Source organism: Oncorhynchus clarkii, chromosome 32 (genome assembly GCF_045791955.1).
Source record: "Oncorhynchus clarkii lewisi isolate Uvic-CL-2024 chromosome 32, UVic_Ocla_1.0, whole genome shotgun sequence".
In the NCBI taxonomy this organism is placed as follows: Eukaryota; Metazoa; Chordata; class Actinopteri; order Salmoniformes; family Salmonidae; genus Oncorhynchus; species Oncorhynchus clarkii.
In genome coordinates, this window is record NC_092178.1 from 15607672 (window position 1) to 15628225 (window position 20554).

General features: G+C 46.9%; 1 protein-coding gene across 1 annotated transcript in view; it reads left to right on the forward strand.

Moving 5' to 3' along the window:
* Positions 1 to 20554, forward strand: part of LOC139391805 (electrogenic aspartate/glutamate antiporter SLC25A13, mitochondrial-like) — a 98314-nt gene that overhangs the window by 66843 nt on the left and 10917 nt on the right. The window contains exons 12-16 of the mRNA XM_071139361.1: positions 724 to 776; positions 1049 to 1129; positions 7194 to 7334; positions 11032 to 11170; positions 20339 to 20497. Coding sequence (XP_070995462.1) covers positions 724 to 776; positions 1049 to 1129; positions 7194 to 7334; positions 11032 to 11170; positions 20339 to 20497 — 573 coding nt within the window. The remainder of the gene's footprint in view (positions 1 to 723; positions 777 to 1048; positions 1130 to 7193; positions 7335 to 11031; positions 11171 to 20338; positions 20498 to 20554) is intronic.

Genomic DNA, 20554 nt, shown 5'->3' on the forward strand with positions numbered 1-20554 from the left:
GAGCTGTGCATTAGAATGGTGAGACAGCCAGACCAGAACACACACGCACTGCAAACACTAGGATGATGTCACGGTCTCTAGACAGGAACCCTTGCGTAAACAACACAGCAGCATGAGAAAACAATAAGCGTCTCTTAACTACAACTGTCGCTATGCGCCATTTAATAAAAAAATGACTTGTGTGTGGTTCTCTGCCTGAGACCTTCCACAAAAACAACTAACACTCCTGTTTCTGTTTGTGAGTCCCAGCCCAGATGAAGATAATCATATGTTTGTGCTCCTGTGTCTGTTTCTGACTCTGTGTGGCCTGCGTTCACCACCCCCCTTCACACCCTCCACTATTAACTTTGTTTGTTACTTTAGGGACGGGGGGAGGGAGGAAGAAGGGGGTCCATCCATCGCACTCAAATCAGATTATTTTGTTTATTTTTATCCGGCTGGAAGTCTTTGCGTTGTAATTGAGGGCTGTGTAAACTTTGGTTAGTGTTTTCTGTCTTTTTTTCTATTCTGGGAAGGAGTTACTAGGTGATGTTTCTTTCACTTTGTTAGTCTGTTACCCTGATGCCCCCACACCACATCAATAGTGTTCATTAGTGTCTGGGGATCAGGCAGAATTGGATTCATCAGGGTATGTGTTTAATGTGGAGGGTGTGTGTGTGTGTGTGTGTGTATTGTACTTCCTTGGCCCTTCTCTTTTCTAATCATGTTGTGTCCTAATGATAGGTCTGGTACCACAGCTACTGGGCGTGGCCCCGGAGAAAGCCATAAAGCTGACAGTAAGTGCCTTGTTTTTCCACATGGAGACCAATCAGGCCCCAGTTTCAGGCCCCAGTTTCAGGCCCCAGTCACCACGGAGCCCCTCACTGGGCCCTAGTTTAACATTTACCTCTAGTTTTAGTTTAATGTACAGTACAGATTTTATGTGCACACTCACACACGCACGCACGCACTCACACACATGCAGGCACAGACATACATACAAATACACACAGTGTGTGTGTCTGACTGTCTCTCTGTGTGTGTCTAATGTTTAGTGTTCTCGCCATAGGTCAATGACTTTATCAGAGGGAAGACCAGACAGAAGGATGGATCAATCCCTGTACCTGCTGAGATCCTGGCTGGTGCATGTGTGAGTATCATCTCATTGATCAGCCTCCATCCACATAGAAGCTATCTAGACAGGCACGTTTTACCTGTTGCAGGTTTAGGCCCACTGGAGGATGACATTCACGTCTTGCACCACCAACTGACCTGAGATCAGGTGTTTCTAAACTGGACGACACACAGACGGAGACAGACAGGGCTGTTACCTGAGAGACTTCCCCCCCCACCTCGACCCCACTACCCCCACCCTGTGTTTGATCAGTGAGCTGTCACCCCCACCCCATCCCTTTAGTTCTACCTGACCCTATAGCACCCCCCCCAACCAATGAATAGAGGCCTTTCACCAGGGAGCTGTTTGATGCTGATCACTAAAGCAGAATATTTAGGGTACACAAGTCATTATGTGTACCTACATACTTGCCATGTGCATGCAAGCGACTACAATTCAATTAAGGTTATGAATGAATGTTTTGAGGAGGTTTATTTGGAGAGATTTTGAAATGAGAGACGATTGGATGGAAATTATGTGTCGCAAATAAAACATGTCGAGTGGAATGTTGAAGATAAAAAGGACAGCTTATTTTTTAAATCTTGAGTGTTTGAAAAAAGGTTGTTCTATACATGCTGTACGTTCAGGCCAGAGTAGAGGGACGTAGTGTATGTAAACTGGAATGAGGACGAATGGATTTTTCCTCTTTATCACTGTGAGCTGATCTGACAGTTCCTTTCATCCTGTCCCTGCTTCTGGTGTTAGTGCTGGATAGTCCTCTCCTGTTATCACTCACTCACACACCCCAGCGCACACGCACACACACACACACACACAAACACACACACACACACACACACACACACACACACACACACACACACACACACACACACACACACACACACACACACACACACACACACACACACACACACACACACACACACACACACACACGCACACCCTGTTTAGTGGACTTCAGCCACATCACATGAAGTCTGTTTATATGATTTGGAAACTGTGAAAGTGTTGGTTTGGGCTTCGGCAACAGTCCCAGACCAGTAGTCTGACAGGACAGAAGAGAAAGAGCCTGAAGAGAGGAGGGAGGGAGGGAGGGAGGGAGGGAGGGAGGGAGGGAGGGAGGGAGGGAGGGAGAGAGGGAGGGAGGGAGGGGGGGAGAGAGAGAGAGAGCGAGTGGCGGTGGTGTAAATAACGTTTTCACAAATCTTTTACTGTTAAATAGGACTGGTGAGGATCTAGACATTTTCTTATCTTCTCCTCTCTTCTCCTCTTCTCTTCTCTTTTCTCTCCTCTTCTCCTCTCTTCTCCTCGTCTTTTCTCTCCTCTTCTTCTCGCTTCTCTTCTACTCTCCTCTCCTCTCTCCTCTCTTCTCCTCTTCTCTTCTTCTCTCTCCTCCTCTCTCTCCTCTCTGTTCCTCTCTCCTCTCTTCTCATCTCTTCTCCTCTCTTCTCTCCTCTCTTCTCCTCTCTTCTCCTCTCCTCCTCTCTTCTCTCATCTCTTCTCCTCTCTTCTCTCCTCTCTTCTCCTCTCTCCTCTCTGTTCCTCTCTCCTCTCTTCTCATCTCTTCTCCTCTCTTCTCTCCTCTCCTCTCCTCTCTTCTTCTCTCCTCTAATCCTTTCCTATCTCTTATCTTCTGTTCTTTCCATTCACCTCCTTCTCCTCATCTCCCTTTCCCCTTTCCTCGCCTTTTTTCTATGATCCTCTCAACACTTCCGATCTGTTTTCTCTGTTCACCTCTTCTACCATCTTCTCCTCATCTCAACTTTGCTCTTTGCCTCTCCACTTGGCTGTGCCCCCTTTCCTGCAATTTCTGCCCTTCCTTCCTTCCTTCCTTCCTTCCTTCCTTCCTTCCTTCCTTCCTTCCTTCCTTCCTTCCTTCCTTCCTTCCTTCCTTCCCCCCCCCCTTCTTTTCTCCCTGCTCCCAATATTCTCCTTTCCTCCTCTCATCCCTCTCTTCTCCTCTCTCTCCTCCTTCCTCTCTCCCCTCTCTTCTCCTCTTTCCCCACTCATGTCATCTCCCTTCCCCTCGTCCCTCTCTTCTCCTCTCTCTCCTCCTTCCTCTCTCCCCTCTCTTCTCCTCTTTCCCCATTCATGTCATCTCCCTTCCCCTCGTCCCTCTCTTCTCCTCTCTCTCCTCCTTCCTCTCTCCCCTCTCTTCTCCTCTTTCCCCACTCATGTCATCTCCCTTCCCCTCGTCCCTCTCTTCTCCTCTCTCTCCTCCTTCCTCTCTCCCCTCTCTTCTCCTCTTTCCCCACTCATGTCATCTCCCTTCCCCTCGTCCCTCTCTTCTCCTCTCTCTCCTCCTTCCTCTCTCCATCTCTTTCTCCACCTCATTGTAGCTTCAGAATATAATTAAGCTCAGTGATGGTTGCCAGATCTTAATGATTATTTGGTAAGAAAGGCATGCTCCGTTGACTGAGACGCTGCTGGCTGGCTGGATGCCTATCAGGCGGTCGTTGGCCCTCATTTGAGGTTACTCAAAATACACACTGGGCCAATGTCAAGAGCACAGAAAGCAACAGGAGGAAGGGGGAGAGAGAGGGAGAGATGATCTATTTCACTTGCTTTGGCAATGTATACATATGTTTCCCATGCCAATAAAGCCCCTTAAATTGAAATTGAGAGAGAGAAAGAGGGAGAGAGATAGGGAATACAGTGTTGCTTTGTTAGTTTTCACTGTAGCAATTATTCAGTGTAAATCTATTCAGTTAGGTTGTTAAGCCTTTGTAATGGTTTGTTATTCGGCTCCGTTTCGAGTGCTAAAAACATTTATCACAACGTTTAACACTCACATGAGAACATAAACACACACACACACACACACACACACACACACACACATAAATGCATGCTATCTTGTGTAATCCCCATTTGAGCATTCTCTTGGCACCTATGAAAGTGTGAGTGATTATTAATGGAGGGTGGCTAATGTTTGCTAACTTGCGCTAAGCTATTGTATGCCTTTGAAAAGTAAACTGTTAGCTGTTAGCCCCAGGGTGTGTGTGTGTGTGTGTGTGTGTGTGTGTGTGTGTGTGTGTGTGTGTGTGTGTGTGTGTGTGTGTGTGTGTGTGTGTGTGTGTGTGTGTGTGTGTGTGTGTGTGTGTGTGTGTGCGTGTTGGTATGTGTGTGTGCGTATACATGCCCACATGTGTGTGTGTGGAGTTGCTGATGTGAGAGTGCAGTCAACTCTGCGGTCTAGTCCCCTCATCTCTCAGTGCTGGAGCGTGTCTGAGGTGCTGACTCTCAAAACTCCTAAGGGGATCACCTTGCCTTGTAATTACCTGGAAATTATCAGAGCGCCACTGACTGTGTCACTCTGTAATCAAATCTCTCTCTCTCTCTGTGACTCTCACTCTCTCGCCCTCTTTGTCTGTCTCCCTCTCCCCCTTTCTCTCTCCCCGTTCTCTCTCTCTCGCTCTCTCTTCCTTTCGCTCCCATTCTCGCTCTCTCCATCTATCTTTTTCTCTCTTTCTCTCTCTCTCTGTTTCTGTCAATTCAATTTAAATCAAGGGTTTTATTGGCATGGGAAAATATGTTAACATTGCCAAAGCAAGTGAGGTAGATAATATACAAAAGTGAAATAAACAATACAAATTAACAGTAAACATTACACTCACAGAAGTTCCAAAAGAACAATGACATTACAAATGTCATATTATGTATATATACAGTGTTGTAAGGATGTGCAAATGGTTAATGTACAAAAGGGAAAATAAATAAACATACATATGAGTTGTATTTACAATGGTGTTTGTTCTTCAATGGTTGAGCTTTTCTGTCTCTCTCTTTTCTGTCTCTCTCTCTCCCTCCCTTTCTCCCACCTCCTCCTGACAGATGTGTCTGTTCTTCTGTCTGTCAGTCCTAATTGTGCAGTGGTTTCTCTAACCTGTCTTGTTGTTTTCTGTCCTTTTAATATTAAAAAATCCCCCAATTAGTGTCCAATTGATGTGAGTGAGAGCATTGGCTGATGAAGTGGCCCTAATTCCAGTTCATCATCTCTGTGTCCAGTGGACCTGTAATAAATGCATTGCTATTAGAGGGCCGCTGTAATCAACTATGAAAGATCATTTTCCACAGGAAGAAATAGTTATACCGTTGTAGCTGTGAGACGTTAGAATTAAGAATCGGCCTCCTGCTATTCACTGCCCTCATTAAGGGCTGGAAGGTAAGTGTGGGTCGGTTCTGCTCCACTCTATTTAAAGTTCTGGAAGGTAAGTGTGGGTCGGTTCTGCTCCACTCTATTTAAAGTTTTAATACCTTCAATGAGACGATTATGATCTCTTCCTCGAAATATGGAAATGCTTACTTACGAATTCTAGGGAGGCTGTTAAAAAACGCACAGGGTTGCAGATTCAGATTGGGGCACTCATTTGATGGCGTTCCCGTAAGATAGAAGACACAAAATTCAACATTCATATTCCACAGCAATGAGGGCGGAGAAAGAACAACAACAAACAGTACAGTCCCTTTTTAATGGCGGGGAAGGGCTCCGTGGAAACAGATTTCTATCTAATTGCACTGTGCCGCTTTCTGTGCAGCCACAGTATCCAGGGGCAACAAGAAAGAGAGAAAGACCGGGAGAGAGAGCGAGGCAGAGGCCGAGAGAGAGTTCCAGAATGGTTGCCACCTTCCCGGCTAACTACGTCCCGGCTCTCCCTCTCCGTGCCGAGATGCAGTTAGCTATAAACCCAGTTTTAAATGCCGCTGCTGCACCACACACCCAGCTCTAGATACCGTAGCTGTAGCATAAGAACCAGGCCGCCTGAAAGCTCTCTGAGAGGAACCTGTCTGGGCCTGTGATCTCCGGCACCAAGTACAAGGTTGGAGCGTGGTTAAGACAGAACCCCTCAGGCAGGGTAGAACTGAATAAGGACTGTTTAGAGACTAGAGACAGACCTGGGAGCCTGTCTACAGTGAACATATATCACTGACAGACCTAGCAGCCTGTCTACAGTGAAAATCTATCACTGACAGACCTAGCAGCCTGTCTACAGTGAACATCTATCACTGACAGACCTGGGAGCCTGTCTACAATGAACATCAATCACTGACAGACCTAGCAGCCTGTCTACAGTGAACATCTATCACTGACAGACCTAGCAGCCTGTCTTCAGTGAACATCTATCACTGACAGACCTAGCAGCCTGTCTACAGTGAACATTTATCACTGACAGACCTAGCAGCCTGTCTACAGTGAACATCTATCACTGACAGACCTAGCAGCCTGTCTACAGTGAACATTTATCACTGACAGACCTGGGAGCCTGTCTACAGTGAACATCTATCACTGACAGACCTAGCAGCCTGTCTACAGTGAACATCTATCACTGACAGACCTAGCAGCCTGTCTACAGTGAACATCTATCACTGACAGACCTAGCAGCCTGTCTACAGTGAACATCTATCACTGACAGACCTAGCAGCCTGTCTACAGTGAACATCTATCACTGACAGACCTAGCAGCCTGTCTACAGTGAACATCTATCACTGACAGACCTAGCAGCCTGTCTACAGTGAACATCTATCACTGACAGACCTAGCAGCCTGTCTACAGTGAACATCTATCACTGACAGACCTAGCAGCCTGTCTACAGTGAAAATGTATCACTGACAGACCTAGCAGCCTGTCTACAGTGAACATTTATCACTGACAGACCTGGGAGCCTGTCTACAGTGAACATCTATCACTGACAGACCTAGCAGCCTGTCTACAGTGAACATCTATCACTGACAGACCTGGGAGCCTGTATACAGTGAACATCTATCACTGACAGACCTAGCAGCCTGTCTACAGTGAACATCTGTCACTGCCAGTGTAGCCTATTGAACTGTGTGTGAATGACATCAGTCAGACCTGTGAGGTGCCTATCAGGGCGCCATCAGTGTATGCTGATGTGTGACTCCGTCACCTAGCTACAGTGGCCACTTACAGCCCATTGTGTGTGCGATACTATTGGCAAAAAGATTAATAAAACACTTATCTAATACTGTAAATCCTTTCCCCACTGTGTGTGTGTGTGTGTGTGTGTGTGTGTGTGTGTGTGTGTGTGTGTGTGTGTGTGTGTGTGTCGTCCAGGCGGGTGGATCTCAGGTGATCTTTACCAACCCTCTGGAGATCGTGAAGATCCGCCTGCAGGTGGCTGGAGAGATCACCACCGGCCCCCGCGTCAGCGCCATATCTGTCATCAAGGACTTGGGCTTCTTTGGCCTCTATAAGGTAGATCCTTCTGTACACCTAGGACTGAATACAAAGACAGGGACAATTAGGACATAGCTGTACTTAACCCCTTAGCTACAATAGCAGCTGAATCAGGTAGAGATTGCTAGTGAGGGCCTATGAGGGACTGTGGACGTGGCTGAGATTGAGATATAAACAATGTAAGCTAACTTTGTAACAATGGCCAGGGTAATAATGGACTGAATACCATTGACTCAGGTAGGTAGAGGGGCTCTGCATTTTGTTTTCAAGGGACTGTTGGACCCTGTTGTGTGTGTGCGCGTGTGTGTGTCTGTGTGTGTGTGTGTCTGTGTGTGCGCGTGTCTACAGTATGTCTGCTCCGTCGTATGTATGAGAATGCTGAATCCGGTATGACGGTAATGGTGCCTCCCCTGTCTCCCTCTGTGTCTCCTGTCCTCCTGCTGAGACAATGTGCATTGAGAGAGAAGCAGGAGGGCCGGGAGGGCCCAGACAGGCTCCAGCCTGTGAGTCCCAGACGGGTTGGCTCCTCAGGGCTGTGCCCAGGCACAGAGCACCCTTTGTCAGGCTAATTACCCTGCCCCTCAGCCTCTCTTTCTGCCTCTCCCTGCTACCTACCTCCGCTCTGCTGCTGGAGGAACTGACTGACTGACTGGCTGATGCGCTAGTGCCACCACTGTTCACAGTGAGAACTCCAACTATGATCCTATCACATGTATGGTATTGCTGTGTCTGCAGTGCAGCATTTATCAAGACAAACCTATTCACTCATATAAACACATACTTGTATGTACTCCAGTACTCACAGTACTCACAGTCAATCATACTTTATGCACCATGCACAATCCCTCTTTCAAAGCCATAAACAGAAAGAGACACACATATTATGTCAGCCTACACCAGGGTAGGCAATCTGCCTCAGGGCGATTTTTAACAGAGCGGAGACACGATCACGTTTCTTTTTTTATTCTCTCTTTTTTTTATTCCTAAATTACAATTTTTTTTGCTGAATTTCCAAAAAATGAAAATCCTTTTGTTATTATAATTTCTTCACTAAAAAACTTTGGTGGGCAGGCTTGCAGGCTAGTTTTGACCCCTGGCCTACACCTCCCTGTATTTAAACAGGTCAGTCTCACCTGCATGTATTTAAACAGGTCAGTCTCACCTCCATGTATTTAAACAGGTCCGTCTCACCTCCATGTATTTAAACAGGTCAGTCTCACCTCCATGTATTTAAACAGGTCAGTCTCACCTCCATGTATTTAAACAGGTCAGTCTCACCTCCATGTATTTAAACAGGTCAGTCTCACCTCCATGTATTTAAACAGGTCAGTCTCACCTCCATGTATTTAAACAGGTCAGTCTCACCTCCATGTATTTAAACAGGTCAGTCTCACCTCCATGTATTTAAACAGGTCAGTCTCACCTCCATGTATTTAAACAGGTCAGTCTCACCTCCATGTATTTAAACAGGTCAGTCTCACCTCCATGTATTTAAACAGGTCAGTCTCACCTCCATGTATTTAAACAGGTCAGTCTCACCTCCATGTATTTAAACAGGTCAGTCTCACCTCCATGTATTTAAACAGGTCAGTCTCACCTCCATGTATTTAAACAGGTCAGTCTCACCTCCATGTATTTAAACAGGTCAGTCTCACCTCCATGTATTTAAACAGGTCAGTCTCACCTCCATGTATTTAAACAGGTCAGTCTCACCTCCATGTATTTAAACAGGTCAGTCTCACCTCCATGTATTTAAACAGGTCAGTCTCACCTCCATGTATTTAAACAGGTCAGTCTCACCTCCATGTATTTAAACAGGTAAGTCTCACCTCCATGTATTTAAACAGGTCAGTCTCACCTCCATGTATTTAAACAGGTCAGTCTCACCTCCATGTATTTAAACAGGTCAGTCTCACCTCCATGTATTTAAACAGGTCAGTCTCACCTCCATGTATTTAAACAGGTCAGTCTCACCTCCATGTATTTAAACAGGTCAGTCTCACCTCCATGTATTTAAACAGGTCAGTCTCACCTCCATGTATTTAAACAGGTCAGTCTCACCTCCATGTATTTAAACAGGTCAGTCTCACCTCCATGTATTTAAACAGGTCAGTCTCACCTCCATGTATTTAAACAGGTCAGTCTCACCTCCATGTATTTAAACAGGTCAGTCTCACCTCCATGTATTTAAACAGGTCAGTCTCACCTCCATGTATTTAAACAGGTCAGTCTCACCTCCATGTATTTAAACAGGTCAGTCTCACCTCCATGTATTTAAACAGGTCAGTCTCACCTCCATGTATTTAAACAGGTCAGTCTCACCTCCATGTATTTAAACAGTACTCGGCCTGTACTGCCGTACTGTCTGTGTGTGATTGTGAACCAGGGCCTTGGCAACTTTTCGGCACGCAGTCTGGCATGGCGGCCCTGACGGGGAGGGGAGGGCAGGGCAGTCCAGGGCAGGGCAGGCAGGGCAGGGCAGGTAGGGCAGGGTAGGGTAGGCAGGGCAGGACAGGGCAGGCAGGGTAGGGGATGGCAGGCAGGGTAGGGGATGGCAGGCAGGCAGGCAGGACAGGACAGGGGAGGGGAGAAAGAAGCAAAGCACTTGAGGAAAGATGAGATACCATACAGTAAGGTATCTGTGTACGCTGTGGATGAGTGGTAGGATTAACCCCAGCAGTTAAATGAAGCCTGTTTTTATAGGATAACTTTTCCTGGTCCCAAATGGCAGCCAATTCCCTGTATAGTGCCAATAGGGTGCCATTTGGGATCCAAACTTGGCTTTAAACTGCTCTGTTGAAGGGAGGGCCGTCGTTTTCTCTTCCCCTTCCCCAACCTCACCTGGATGGCAGCCAAGGAGGGGAATAAGATGAAACGTAATCTGGTTGAAGATATGGCTTTCTTTACTGTGATGGACAGAGGCAATCTTCCTCCTCTTTCCCTGATCTCTCGTCTTTCACTCTCCACTCTCTCCCTCTCTCTCTCCCTATCCCCTTCCTCTCTCTATCTATCCTTCTCCCTCCCTCTCTCTTTATCCCTCGTTCTCCCTCTCTCTATCCATCTCTCTCCCTCTCTCTCTCTCTCTCTCTATCCCTCTCCCTCCCTCTCTCTCTATCTCTCTCTCACGCCTCATGTATATAAACTGGCAGCCAAATGGAGATGAGAAGTGAGGAGAGGTGATGAGTTGTAGTGTAGGGCCTAGAGTTTTCCCTGGACATGTCATATGGTCAGAGTACATCTCCCTCCCTCCCTCCCTCCCTCCCTGCCTCCCTGCCTCTCTCCCTGTCACTCCCTCCCTCCATCTCTCTCCCTGTCTCTCCCTCCCTCTGTCCCTCCCTCCATCTCTCTCCCTGTCCCTCCCTCCATCTCTCTCCCTGTCCCTCCCTCTCTGTCCCTCCCTCCATCTCTCTCCGTGTCCCTCCCTCCCTCTTCTGTCCCTCCCTCCCTCCATCTCCCTCCCTGTCCCTCCCTCCCTCTGTCCCTCCCTCCATCTCTCCCTGTCCCTCCCTCCATCTCTCTCCCTGTCCCTCCCTCCCTCTGTCCCTCCCTCCATCTCTCTCCCTGTCCCTCCCTCCCTCCCTCCCTCCCTCCCTCCCTCCCTCCCTCCCTCCCTCCTTCCCTTCTTGTTTCTCTGTCCTCCCCACCACTCAACCCCCCCCCCCCTCCCCTCTTTCCTCACCCATTGGTCTCTTCTTTCTCACTACACCATCCACAGGGAGCCAAAGCCTGTTTCCTGCGAGACATCCCCTTCTCAGCCATCTACTTCCCCTGCTATGCTCACGTCAAGACCTACATGAGTGATGAGGATGGGAGGATCGGACCGGGCAAGCTGCTGTTTTCAGGGGCCATAGCAGGTAAGATACCATGCAACACTGTGGCTCAGAACCTCGTTCTTACACTCTAAGAACCTTAAAGTGTTCTTTGCTGTCCTCATAGAACGCTTTTTAGTTCCAGGTAGAAACAGTTCAATATTTGGAACCCTTTTTTCGAAGAGTTATTTTTTCTCTCCCTGGTTTATTTTCTGTCTGTCTCTCTCAGTCTCTCCCTTTCTCTCTCCCTTTCTCTCTCCCTTTCTCTCTCTCTCTCTCTCTCTCTCTCTCTCTCTCTCTCTCTCTCTCTCTCTCTCTCTCTCCCTTTCTCTCTCCCTTTCTCTCTCCCTTTCTCTCTCTCTCTCTCTCTCTCTCTCTCTCTCTCTCTCTCTCTCTCTCTCTCTCTCTCTCTCTCTCTCTCTCTCTCTCTCTCTCTCTCTCTGTCTCTGTCCGTCTCGCTCTCTCTCAGCCTATATGATAAAGAAACTGTATACATTATACACACATCCAACCATATTGGTCATTGATGATCAGAAGATGATGATTCAGATAAAAATACAATACTGTTAAAATGTTGTCACTAGCACAAGCTTAATAAGGAACCATTCTTGAGGAAGCAGAAAACCAAGCGTGGGCATTCCTGGTGGGTGGTGAGCCACCACATGGAACCCGGCCTCAGACCCAAGACCCCAGCTCCATACCTCTAACCTCCTTCCCTCCTAGCCTCTATCCCTCTATCCTTGCCCCTCCCCATCCCTCCTTTCCTCCATTCCCCAGCCTCCACCCCTTTCTTTCCTCCATCCATCCCTCCATTCTCCATTCCTCTATCCCACCCTCCATCCATCCCTCCATTCTCCATTCCTCTATCCCACCCTCCATCCATCCCTCCATTCTCCATTCCTCTATCACTCCCTCCCTCCTTCCATCCCTCCATTCCCATTCCTCTATCCCTCCCAGCCTCCCGGCTCCAGGCCTAAGACCCCAGTAGCCACCGGCGACCGCAGGCTCCATCGTGGTCGTCCCTAATTAGAGTGCTCAGCGATTGGCTGGAGGTTGGGGTTTGGAGCTAAGCGCTGAGTGAACAGACAGAGCCCAGAGAGACCAACCGCCTGCCTGCCAACAGGGTTTCGATAGGATGGGAGACTATCCTGTGCTAACATATAGGAACTGGCAGCCTGAGCTCTGTCCCAACTGCCACCCTGTTCCCTATATAGTGCCCTACTTTTGACCATGGCCAGTAGTACTTTTGGCATTTTGGTCAAAAGTAGTGCACTATATAGGGAATAGGGTGCTTGTTGAGAGGCAGCCTGTGTGTTAGGCGTGTTAAGAGTAAAGGCGCTGAGGGAGGATGAGGAGCTGTGTAACCCTAACCCTAACCCATCAACCCATCAACAGATGTCACAATACTGGCAACCCGGAGGAAAGACAGTTTTGATCCACAGTCTTCCAGTTCTTTGTCTCCTCTTCCTGCTTAAAACTATGATCTGGAGCGAGTCTGTAGGTTGGATATTTTTATTTGAGTGGGTTTATCTTAAAGAAAACAGCGTATAAGAAGGCGAGTGCAGAAGCCAAGCCAGGGTGGTTTGGAACGTCAAAAGAAAAGGGTTAATATTTATTTTGAATCGTGAGGGATATGTCGGTCAGTGCTGTAGTTCTGCTCTTCAGCGCTGAGTGAGCAGCGATCATGGCGCTACAGTACATGGAAAAGTCATATAAATCTAAAAAGACATTCCTACTCCCAATCTCCCCCTTCGACCGGGTCCAGGAGCTAGTTTAGAAACCTGAAATGCAGTTTATGATTTTTCATTTGCTCATAGTATTTATCAATCCTTTCTATATTTATCAACGGATTAAGCTTTTTAGCAATTAACGCTTTTTTAGTCGGCTCAGGAAATGTAACTACATACTCAGTTTGGGCTGCATTATATAGACCCCCTGATCCCAGAACACACTGCAGAGCTGGTCATCTCCCAGTTCCTCCTCCTCCTGCTCTCTCTCTGGCTGTAGAGGAATAGACTTTCTGAGGTAGCTTTGAGAGGTAGATTTAAGACTGTGTTCCTGTGTTTTGAGGTGCTTCTCTGAGTCTCCTTAGCACTTTGAATGTGCTGTGAAACCAGTTGAGTTCTCCTCTCCCTCCTCTCTTCTCTCTTTCCCTCCCCTCCTCCCCTTTCTTATACACTCATCTCCCCTCCTCCCCTCCCCTTCACTACCCTCCCCTCCTCCCCTTTCTTCTACACTCCTCTCCCCTTCACTACCCCCCCCCCTTCACTACCCTCCCCTCCCCCCCTTCACTACCCTCCCGTCCTCCCCTTTCTTCTACACTCCTCTCCCCTTCACTACCCTCTCCTCCCCCTTCCTCTCCTCTCCTCCCCCTTCCTCTCCTCTCCTCTCCCCTCCTCTCCTCCCCCTTCCTCTCCCCCCCTCCTCTCCTCTCCCCTCTCCTCTCCCCTTCCTCTCCTCTCCCCTCCTCTCCTCCCCCTTCCTCTCCACTCCTCTCCCCTCCTGTCCCCCCCTCCTCTCCTCTCCCCTCCTCTCCTCTCCCCTTCTCTCCTATCCTCTCCTCTCCTCCCCCCTTCACTACCCTCCTCTCCTCCCCCTTCCTCTCCCCTCCTCTCCTCTCCCTTCCTCTCCCCTCCTCTGCTCTCCCCTCCTCTGCTCTCCCCTCCTCCCTCCTCTCCTCCCCCCTCCTCTCCTCCCCCCTCCTCTGCTCACCTCTCCCCTCCTCTCCTCCCCCTCCTCTCCTCTCCTCTCCTGTCCTCTCATCTCCCGCCCTCTCATGTGAAGGATATCAGTGCAGGTGGTCTTTCCAGTTCTGTCACATTTGCAGTGAGCGAGTTGATCAGTGGTTGAATTGAATGGCTTGTTTAGTTTGAAGACGTGTAGCCTGTGTGACTAGCTGGTGAAGAGGCCGGTGATGGTAATGACTGTGCGTGGCGGTCAAAAGCAGCCATTGATGATTGATGCCATTCATGGTTGAAGTGGCTGGAGAGGGCTGCCCGCATGGGGCCCCCAGTCACCAGTCACTGGCACGTGGGACGCTTTTGTGTGTCCATCTCATTACCTCGTATTGTCTGCCCATTGCAGGAGAAAACCATGAACATTACATAGCAGAGGCAATGGAGTTTTCTAATGTATTTTTCTGATCGTACACAACTTTCTGTGGGAAGGATCAAGAGAGTAGTTTTACATATGACTGGTCCTCATTCAGATGACCAAAGGCTCAAGTGAAAATAGGATATGATGATGTTTTGAAATAAGTACAAATGTAGATAAGAGGAGTGAGATAAAAATCTCATTGAGAGTTCCAGTTTGTTTATTGGTCATACACATGATGTACACTACCCTTCAAAAGTTTGGGGTCACTTAGAAATGTCCTTGATTTTGAAAGAAAAGCACATTTTTTGTCCATTACAATAACATCAAATTGATCAGAAATACAGTGTAGACATTGTTAATGTTGTAAATGACTATTGTAGCTGGAAACGGCAGATTTTTTATGGAATATCTACATAGGCGTACAGAGACCCATTATCAGCAACCATCATTCCTGTGTTCCAATGGCACATTGTGTTAGCTAATCCAAGTTTAGCATTTTTATCATAAAAGGCGAATTGATCATTTGAAAACCCTTTTGCTATTATGTTAGCGCAGCTGTAAAAAGTTGTGCTTATTAAAGAGGCAATAAAACTGGCCTTCTTCAGACTAGTTGAGTATCTGGAGCATCAGCATTTGCGGGTTTGATTACAGGCTCACTGAGGGAGGCCTCAGTGAACAACTGAGCAAGAGGACAAGTACATTAGAGTGTCTAGTTTGAGAAACAGATACCTCACAAGTCCTCAACTGGCAACAGTGAGGAGGCGACTCTGGGATGCTGGCCTTCTAGGCAGAGTTCCTCTGTCCAGTTTCTGTGTTCTTGTGCCCAACTTAATATTTTCTCTTTATTGGCCAGTCTGAGATATGGCTTTTTCTTTGCAACAGTTTTCAGCTGTGCTAACATAATTGCAAAAGGGTTGTCTAATGATCAATTAGCCTTTTAAATTGATAAACTTGGATTAGCTAACACAACGTTCCATTGGAACACAGTAGTGATGGTTCATGATAATGGGCCTCTGTACACCTATGTAGATATTCCATAACAAAATCTGCCGTTTCCAGCTACAACAGTCATTTACAACATTAACAATGTCTACACTGTATTTCGGATCAATTTGATGTTTAATGGACAAAATTTAGCTTTTCTTTCAAAAATAAGAACATTTCTAAGTGACCCCAAACTTTTGAACAGTAGTGTACATGGAGTACACAGTGCAACGGGTTCAAGTATGACCTTTGTATAACGGGTTCAAGTATGACCTTTGTATAACCCAACAGTAGAAACATATACATTCAGATTGAGTAGAAATAGTGATGCAGGATAACATAACCACAACATTCACAGACAGTACTAAGACTGCTGCATTCATTGTAGCTGGGGATTTTAACAAGGCTAATCTGAAAACAAGACTCCCTAAATTTTATCAGCATATCGATTGCGCAACCAGGGGTGGAAAGACCTTGGATCATTGTTACTCTAACTTCCGCGACGCATATAAGGCCCTGCCCCGCCCCCCTTTCGGAAAAGCTGACCACGACTCCATTTTGTTGATCCCTGCCTACAGACAGAAACTAAAACAAGAGGCTCCCACGCTGAGGTCTGTCCAACGCTGGTCCGACCAAGCTGACTCCACACTCCAAGACTGCTTCCACCTCGTGGACTGGGACATGTTTCGTATTGCGTCAGACAACAACATTGACGAATACGCTGATTCGGTGTGCGAGTTCATTAGAACGTGCGTTGAAGATGTCGTTCCCATAGCAACGATTAAAACATTCCCTAACCAGAAACCGTGGATTGATGGCAGCATTCGCGTGAAACTGAAAGCGCAAACCACTGCTTTTAATCAGGACAAGGTGTCTGGTAACATGACCGAATACAAACAGTGCAGCTATTCCCTCCGCAAGGCTATCAAACAAGCTAAGCGTCAGTACAGAGACAAAGAGAATCTCAATTCAACGGCTCAGACACAAGAGGCATGTGGCAGGGTCTACAGTAAATCACGGACTACAGGAAGAAATCCAGCCCAGTCACGGACCAGGATGTCCTGCTCCCAGGCAGACTAAATAACTTTTTTGCCCGCTTTGAGGACAATACAGTGCCACTGACACGGCCTGCAACGAAAACATGCGGTCTCTCCTTCACTGCAGCCGAGGTGAGTAAGACATTTAAACGTGTTAACCCTCGCAAGGCTGCAGGCCCAGACGGCATCCCCAGCCGCGCCCTCAGAGCATGCGCAGACCAGCTGGCCGGTGTGTTTACGGACATATTCAATCAATCCCTATACCAGTCTACTGTTCCCACATGCTTCAAGAGGGCCACCATTGTTCCTGTTCCCAAGAAAGCTAAGGTAACTGAGCTAAACGACTACCGCCCCGTAGCACTCACTTCCGTCATCATGAAGTGCTTTGAGAGACTAGTCAAGGACCATATCACCTCCACCCTACCTGACACCCTAGACCCACTCCAATTTGCTTACCGCCCAAATAGGTCCACAGACAATGCAATCTCAACCACACTGCACACCGCCCTAACCCATCTGGACAAGAGGAATACCTATGTGAGAATGCTGTTCATTGACTACAGCTCGGCATTCAACACCATAGTACCCTCCAAGCTCGTCATCAAGCTCGAGACCCTGGGTCTCGACCCCGCCCTGTGCAACTGGGTACTGGACTTCCTGACGGGCCGCCCCCAGGTGGTGAGGGTAGGCAACAACATCTCCTTCCCACTGATCCTCAACACTGGGGCCCCACAAGGGTGCGTTCTGAGCCCTCTCCTGTACTCCCTGTTCACCCACGACTGCGTGGCCACGCACGCCTCCAACTCAATCATCAAGTTTGCAGACGACACAACAGTGGTAGGCTTGATTACCAACAACGACGAGACGGCCTACAGGGAGGAGGTGAGGGCCCTCGGAGTGTGGTGTCAGGAAAATAACCTCACACTCAACGTCAACAAAACTAAGGAGATGATTGTGGACTTCAGGAAACAGCAGAGGGAACACCCCCCTATCCACATCGATGGAACAGTAGTGGAGAGGGTAGCAAGTTTTAAGTTCCTCGGCATACACATCACAGACAAACTGAATTGGTCCACTCACACAGACAGCATTGTGAAGAAGGCGCAGCAGCGCCTCTTCAACCTCAGGAGGCTGAAGAAATTCGGCTTGTCACCAAAAGCACTCACAAACTTCTACAGATGCACAATCGAGAGCATCCTGGCGGGCTGTATCACCGCCTGGTACGGCAACTGCTCCGCCCTCAACCGTAAGGCTCTCCAGAGGGTAGTGAGGTCTGCACAACGCATCACCGGGGGCAAACTACCTGCCCTCCAGGACACCTACACCACCCGATGTCACAGGAAGGCCATAAAGATCATCAAGGACATCAACCACCCGAGCCACTGCCTATTCACCCCGCTACCATCCAGAAGGCGAGGTCAGTACAGGTGCATCAAAGCTGGAACCGAGAGACTGAAAAACAGCTTCTATCTCAAGGCCATCAGACTGTTAAACAGCCACCACTAACATTGAGTGGCTGCTGCCAACACACTGACACTGACTCAACTCCAGCCACTTTAATAATGGGAATTGATGGGAAATGATGTAAATATATCACTAGCCACTTTAAACAATGCTACCTTATATAATGTTACTTACCCTACATTATTCATCTCATATGCATACGTATATACTGTACTCTATATCATCGACTGTATCCTTATGTAATACATGTATCACTAGCCACTTTAACTATGCCACTTTGTTTACATACTCATCTCATATGTATATACTGTACTCGATACCATCTACTGTATCTTGCCTATGCTGCTCTGTACCATCACTCATTCATATATCCTTATGTACATATTCTTTATCCCCTTACACTGTGTACAAGACAGTAGTTTTGGAATTGTTAGTTAGATTACTTGTTGGTTATTACTGCATTGTCGGAACTAGAAGCACAAGCATTTCGCTACACTCGCATTAACATCTGTTAACCATGTGTATGTGACAAATAACATTTGATTTGATTTGATTTGATTTGATAACAGAACAACTACATTCACAGACAGTACTAACACTGATGCAGGATGACAGAACCACTACATTCACAGACAGTACTAACACTGATGTAGGATAACAGAACCACTACATTCACAGACAGTACTAACACTGATGCAGGATAACAGAACCACAACATTCACAGACAGTACTAACACTGATACAGGATAACAGAACCACAACATTCAGAGACAATATGGAGACTGATGCAGGATAACAGAACAACTACATTCACAGACAATACGGAGACTGATGCAGGATAACAGAACAACTACATTCACAGACAATACGGAGACTGATGCAAGATAACAGAACAACTACATTCACAGACAGTACTAACACTGATGCAGGATGACAGAACCACTACATTCACAGACAGTACTAACACTGATGCAGGATAACAGAACCACTACATTCACAGACAGTACTAACACTGATGCAGGATAACAGAACCACTACATTCACAGACAGTACTAACACTGATGCAGGATAACAGAACCACAACATTCACAGACAGTACTAACACTGATACAGGATAACAGAACCACAACATTCAGAGACAATATGGAGACTGATGCAGGATAACAGAACAACTACATTCACAGACAATACGGAGACTGATGCAGGATAACAGAACAACTACATTCACAGACAGTACTAACACTGATGCAGGATGACAGAACCACTACATTCACAGACAGTACTAACACTGATGCAGGATAACAGAACCACTACATTCACAGACAGTACTAACACTGATGCAGGATAACAGAACCACTACATTCACAGACAGTACTAACACTGATGCAGGATAACAGAACCACAACATTCACAGACAGTACTAACACTGATACAGGATAACAGAACCACAACATTCAGAGACAATATGGAGACTGATGCAGGATAACAGAACAACTACATTCACAGACAATACGGAGACTGATGCAGGATAACAGAACAACTACATTCACAGACAATACGGAGACTGATGCAGGATAACAGAACCACTACATTCAGAGACAATACAGAGACTGATGCAGGATAACAGAACAACTACATTCACAGACAATACGGAGACTGATGCAGGATAACAGAACAACTACATTCACAGACAATACGGAGACTGATGCAGGATAACAGAACAACTACATTCACAGACAATACGGAGACTGATGCAGGATAACAGAACAACTACATTCAAGGACAATACGGAGAACAACTACATTCACAGACAATGACTGATGCAGGATAACAGAACAACTACATTCACAGACAATACGGAGACTGATGCAGGATGACAGAACCACTACATTCACAGACAATACGGAGACTGATGCAGGATAACAGAACAACTACATTCACAGACAGTACTAACACTGATGCAGGATGACAGAACCACTACATTCACAGACAATACGGAGACTGATGCAGGATAACAGAACAACTACATTCACAGACAGTACTAACACTGATGCAGGATGACAGAACAACTACATTCACAGACAATACGGAGACTGATGCAGGATGACAGAACCACTACATTCACAGACAATACGGAGACTGATGCAGGATAACAGAACAACTACATTCACAGACAGTACTAACACTGATGCAGGATAACAGAACAACTACATTCACAGACAATACGGAGACTGATGCAGGATAACAGAACAACTACATTCACAGACAGTACTAACACTGATGCAGGATGACAGAACCACTACATTCACAGACAGTACTAACACTGATGCAGGATAACAGAACCACTACATTCACAGACAGTACTAACACTGATACAGGATAACAGAACCACTACATTCACAGACAGTACTAACACTGATACAGGATAACAGAACCACTACATTCACAGACAGTACTAACACTGATGCAGGATAACAGAACCACAACATTCACAGACAGTACTAACACTATTACAGGATAACAGAACCACTACATTCACAGACAGTACTAACACTGATGCAGGTACTAACACAGTACTAACACAGAACCACTACAGTGCTAACAAGTGCTGAGTGAGGTGTTCTCTCCTTAGGTATGCCCGCGGCCTCCCTGGTGACCCCAGCCGATGTTATCAAGACCAGGCTACAAGTGGCGGCCCGTGCTGGCCAGACCACGTATAGTGGCCTCGTTGACTGTTTCTGGAAGATTCTGAAGGAGGAGGGACCACGGGCCTTCTGGAAAGGAGCAGGAGGTATCACCCCATTTGTTTTAATATCTGATGATGATGATGTGATATAAATGGCACAGT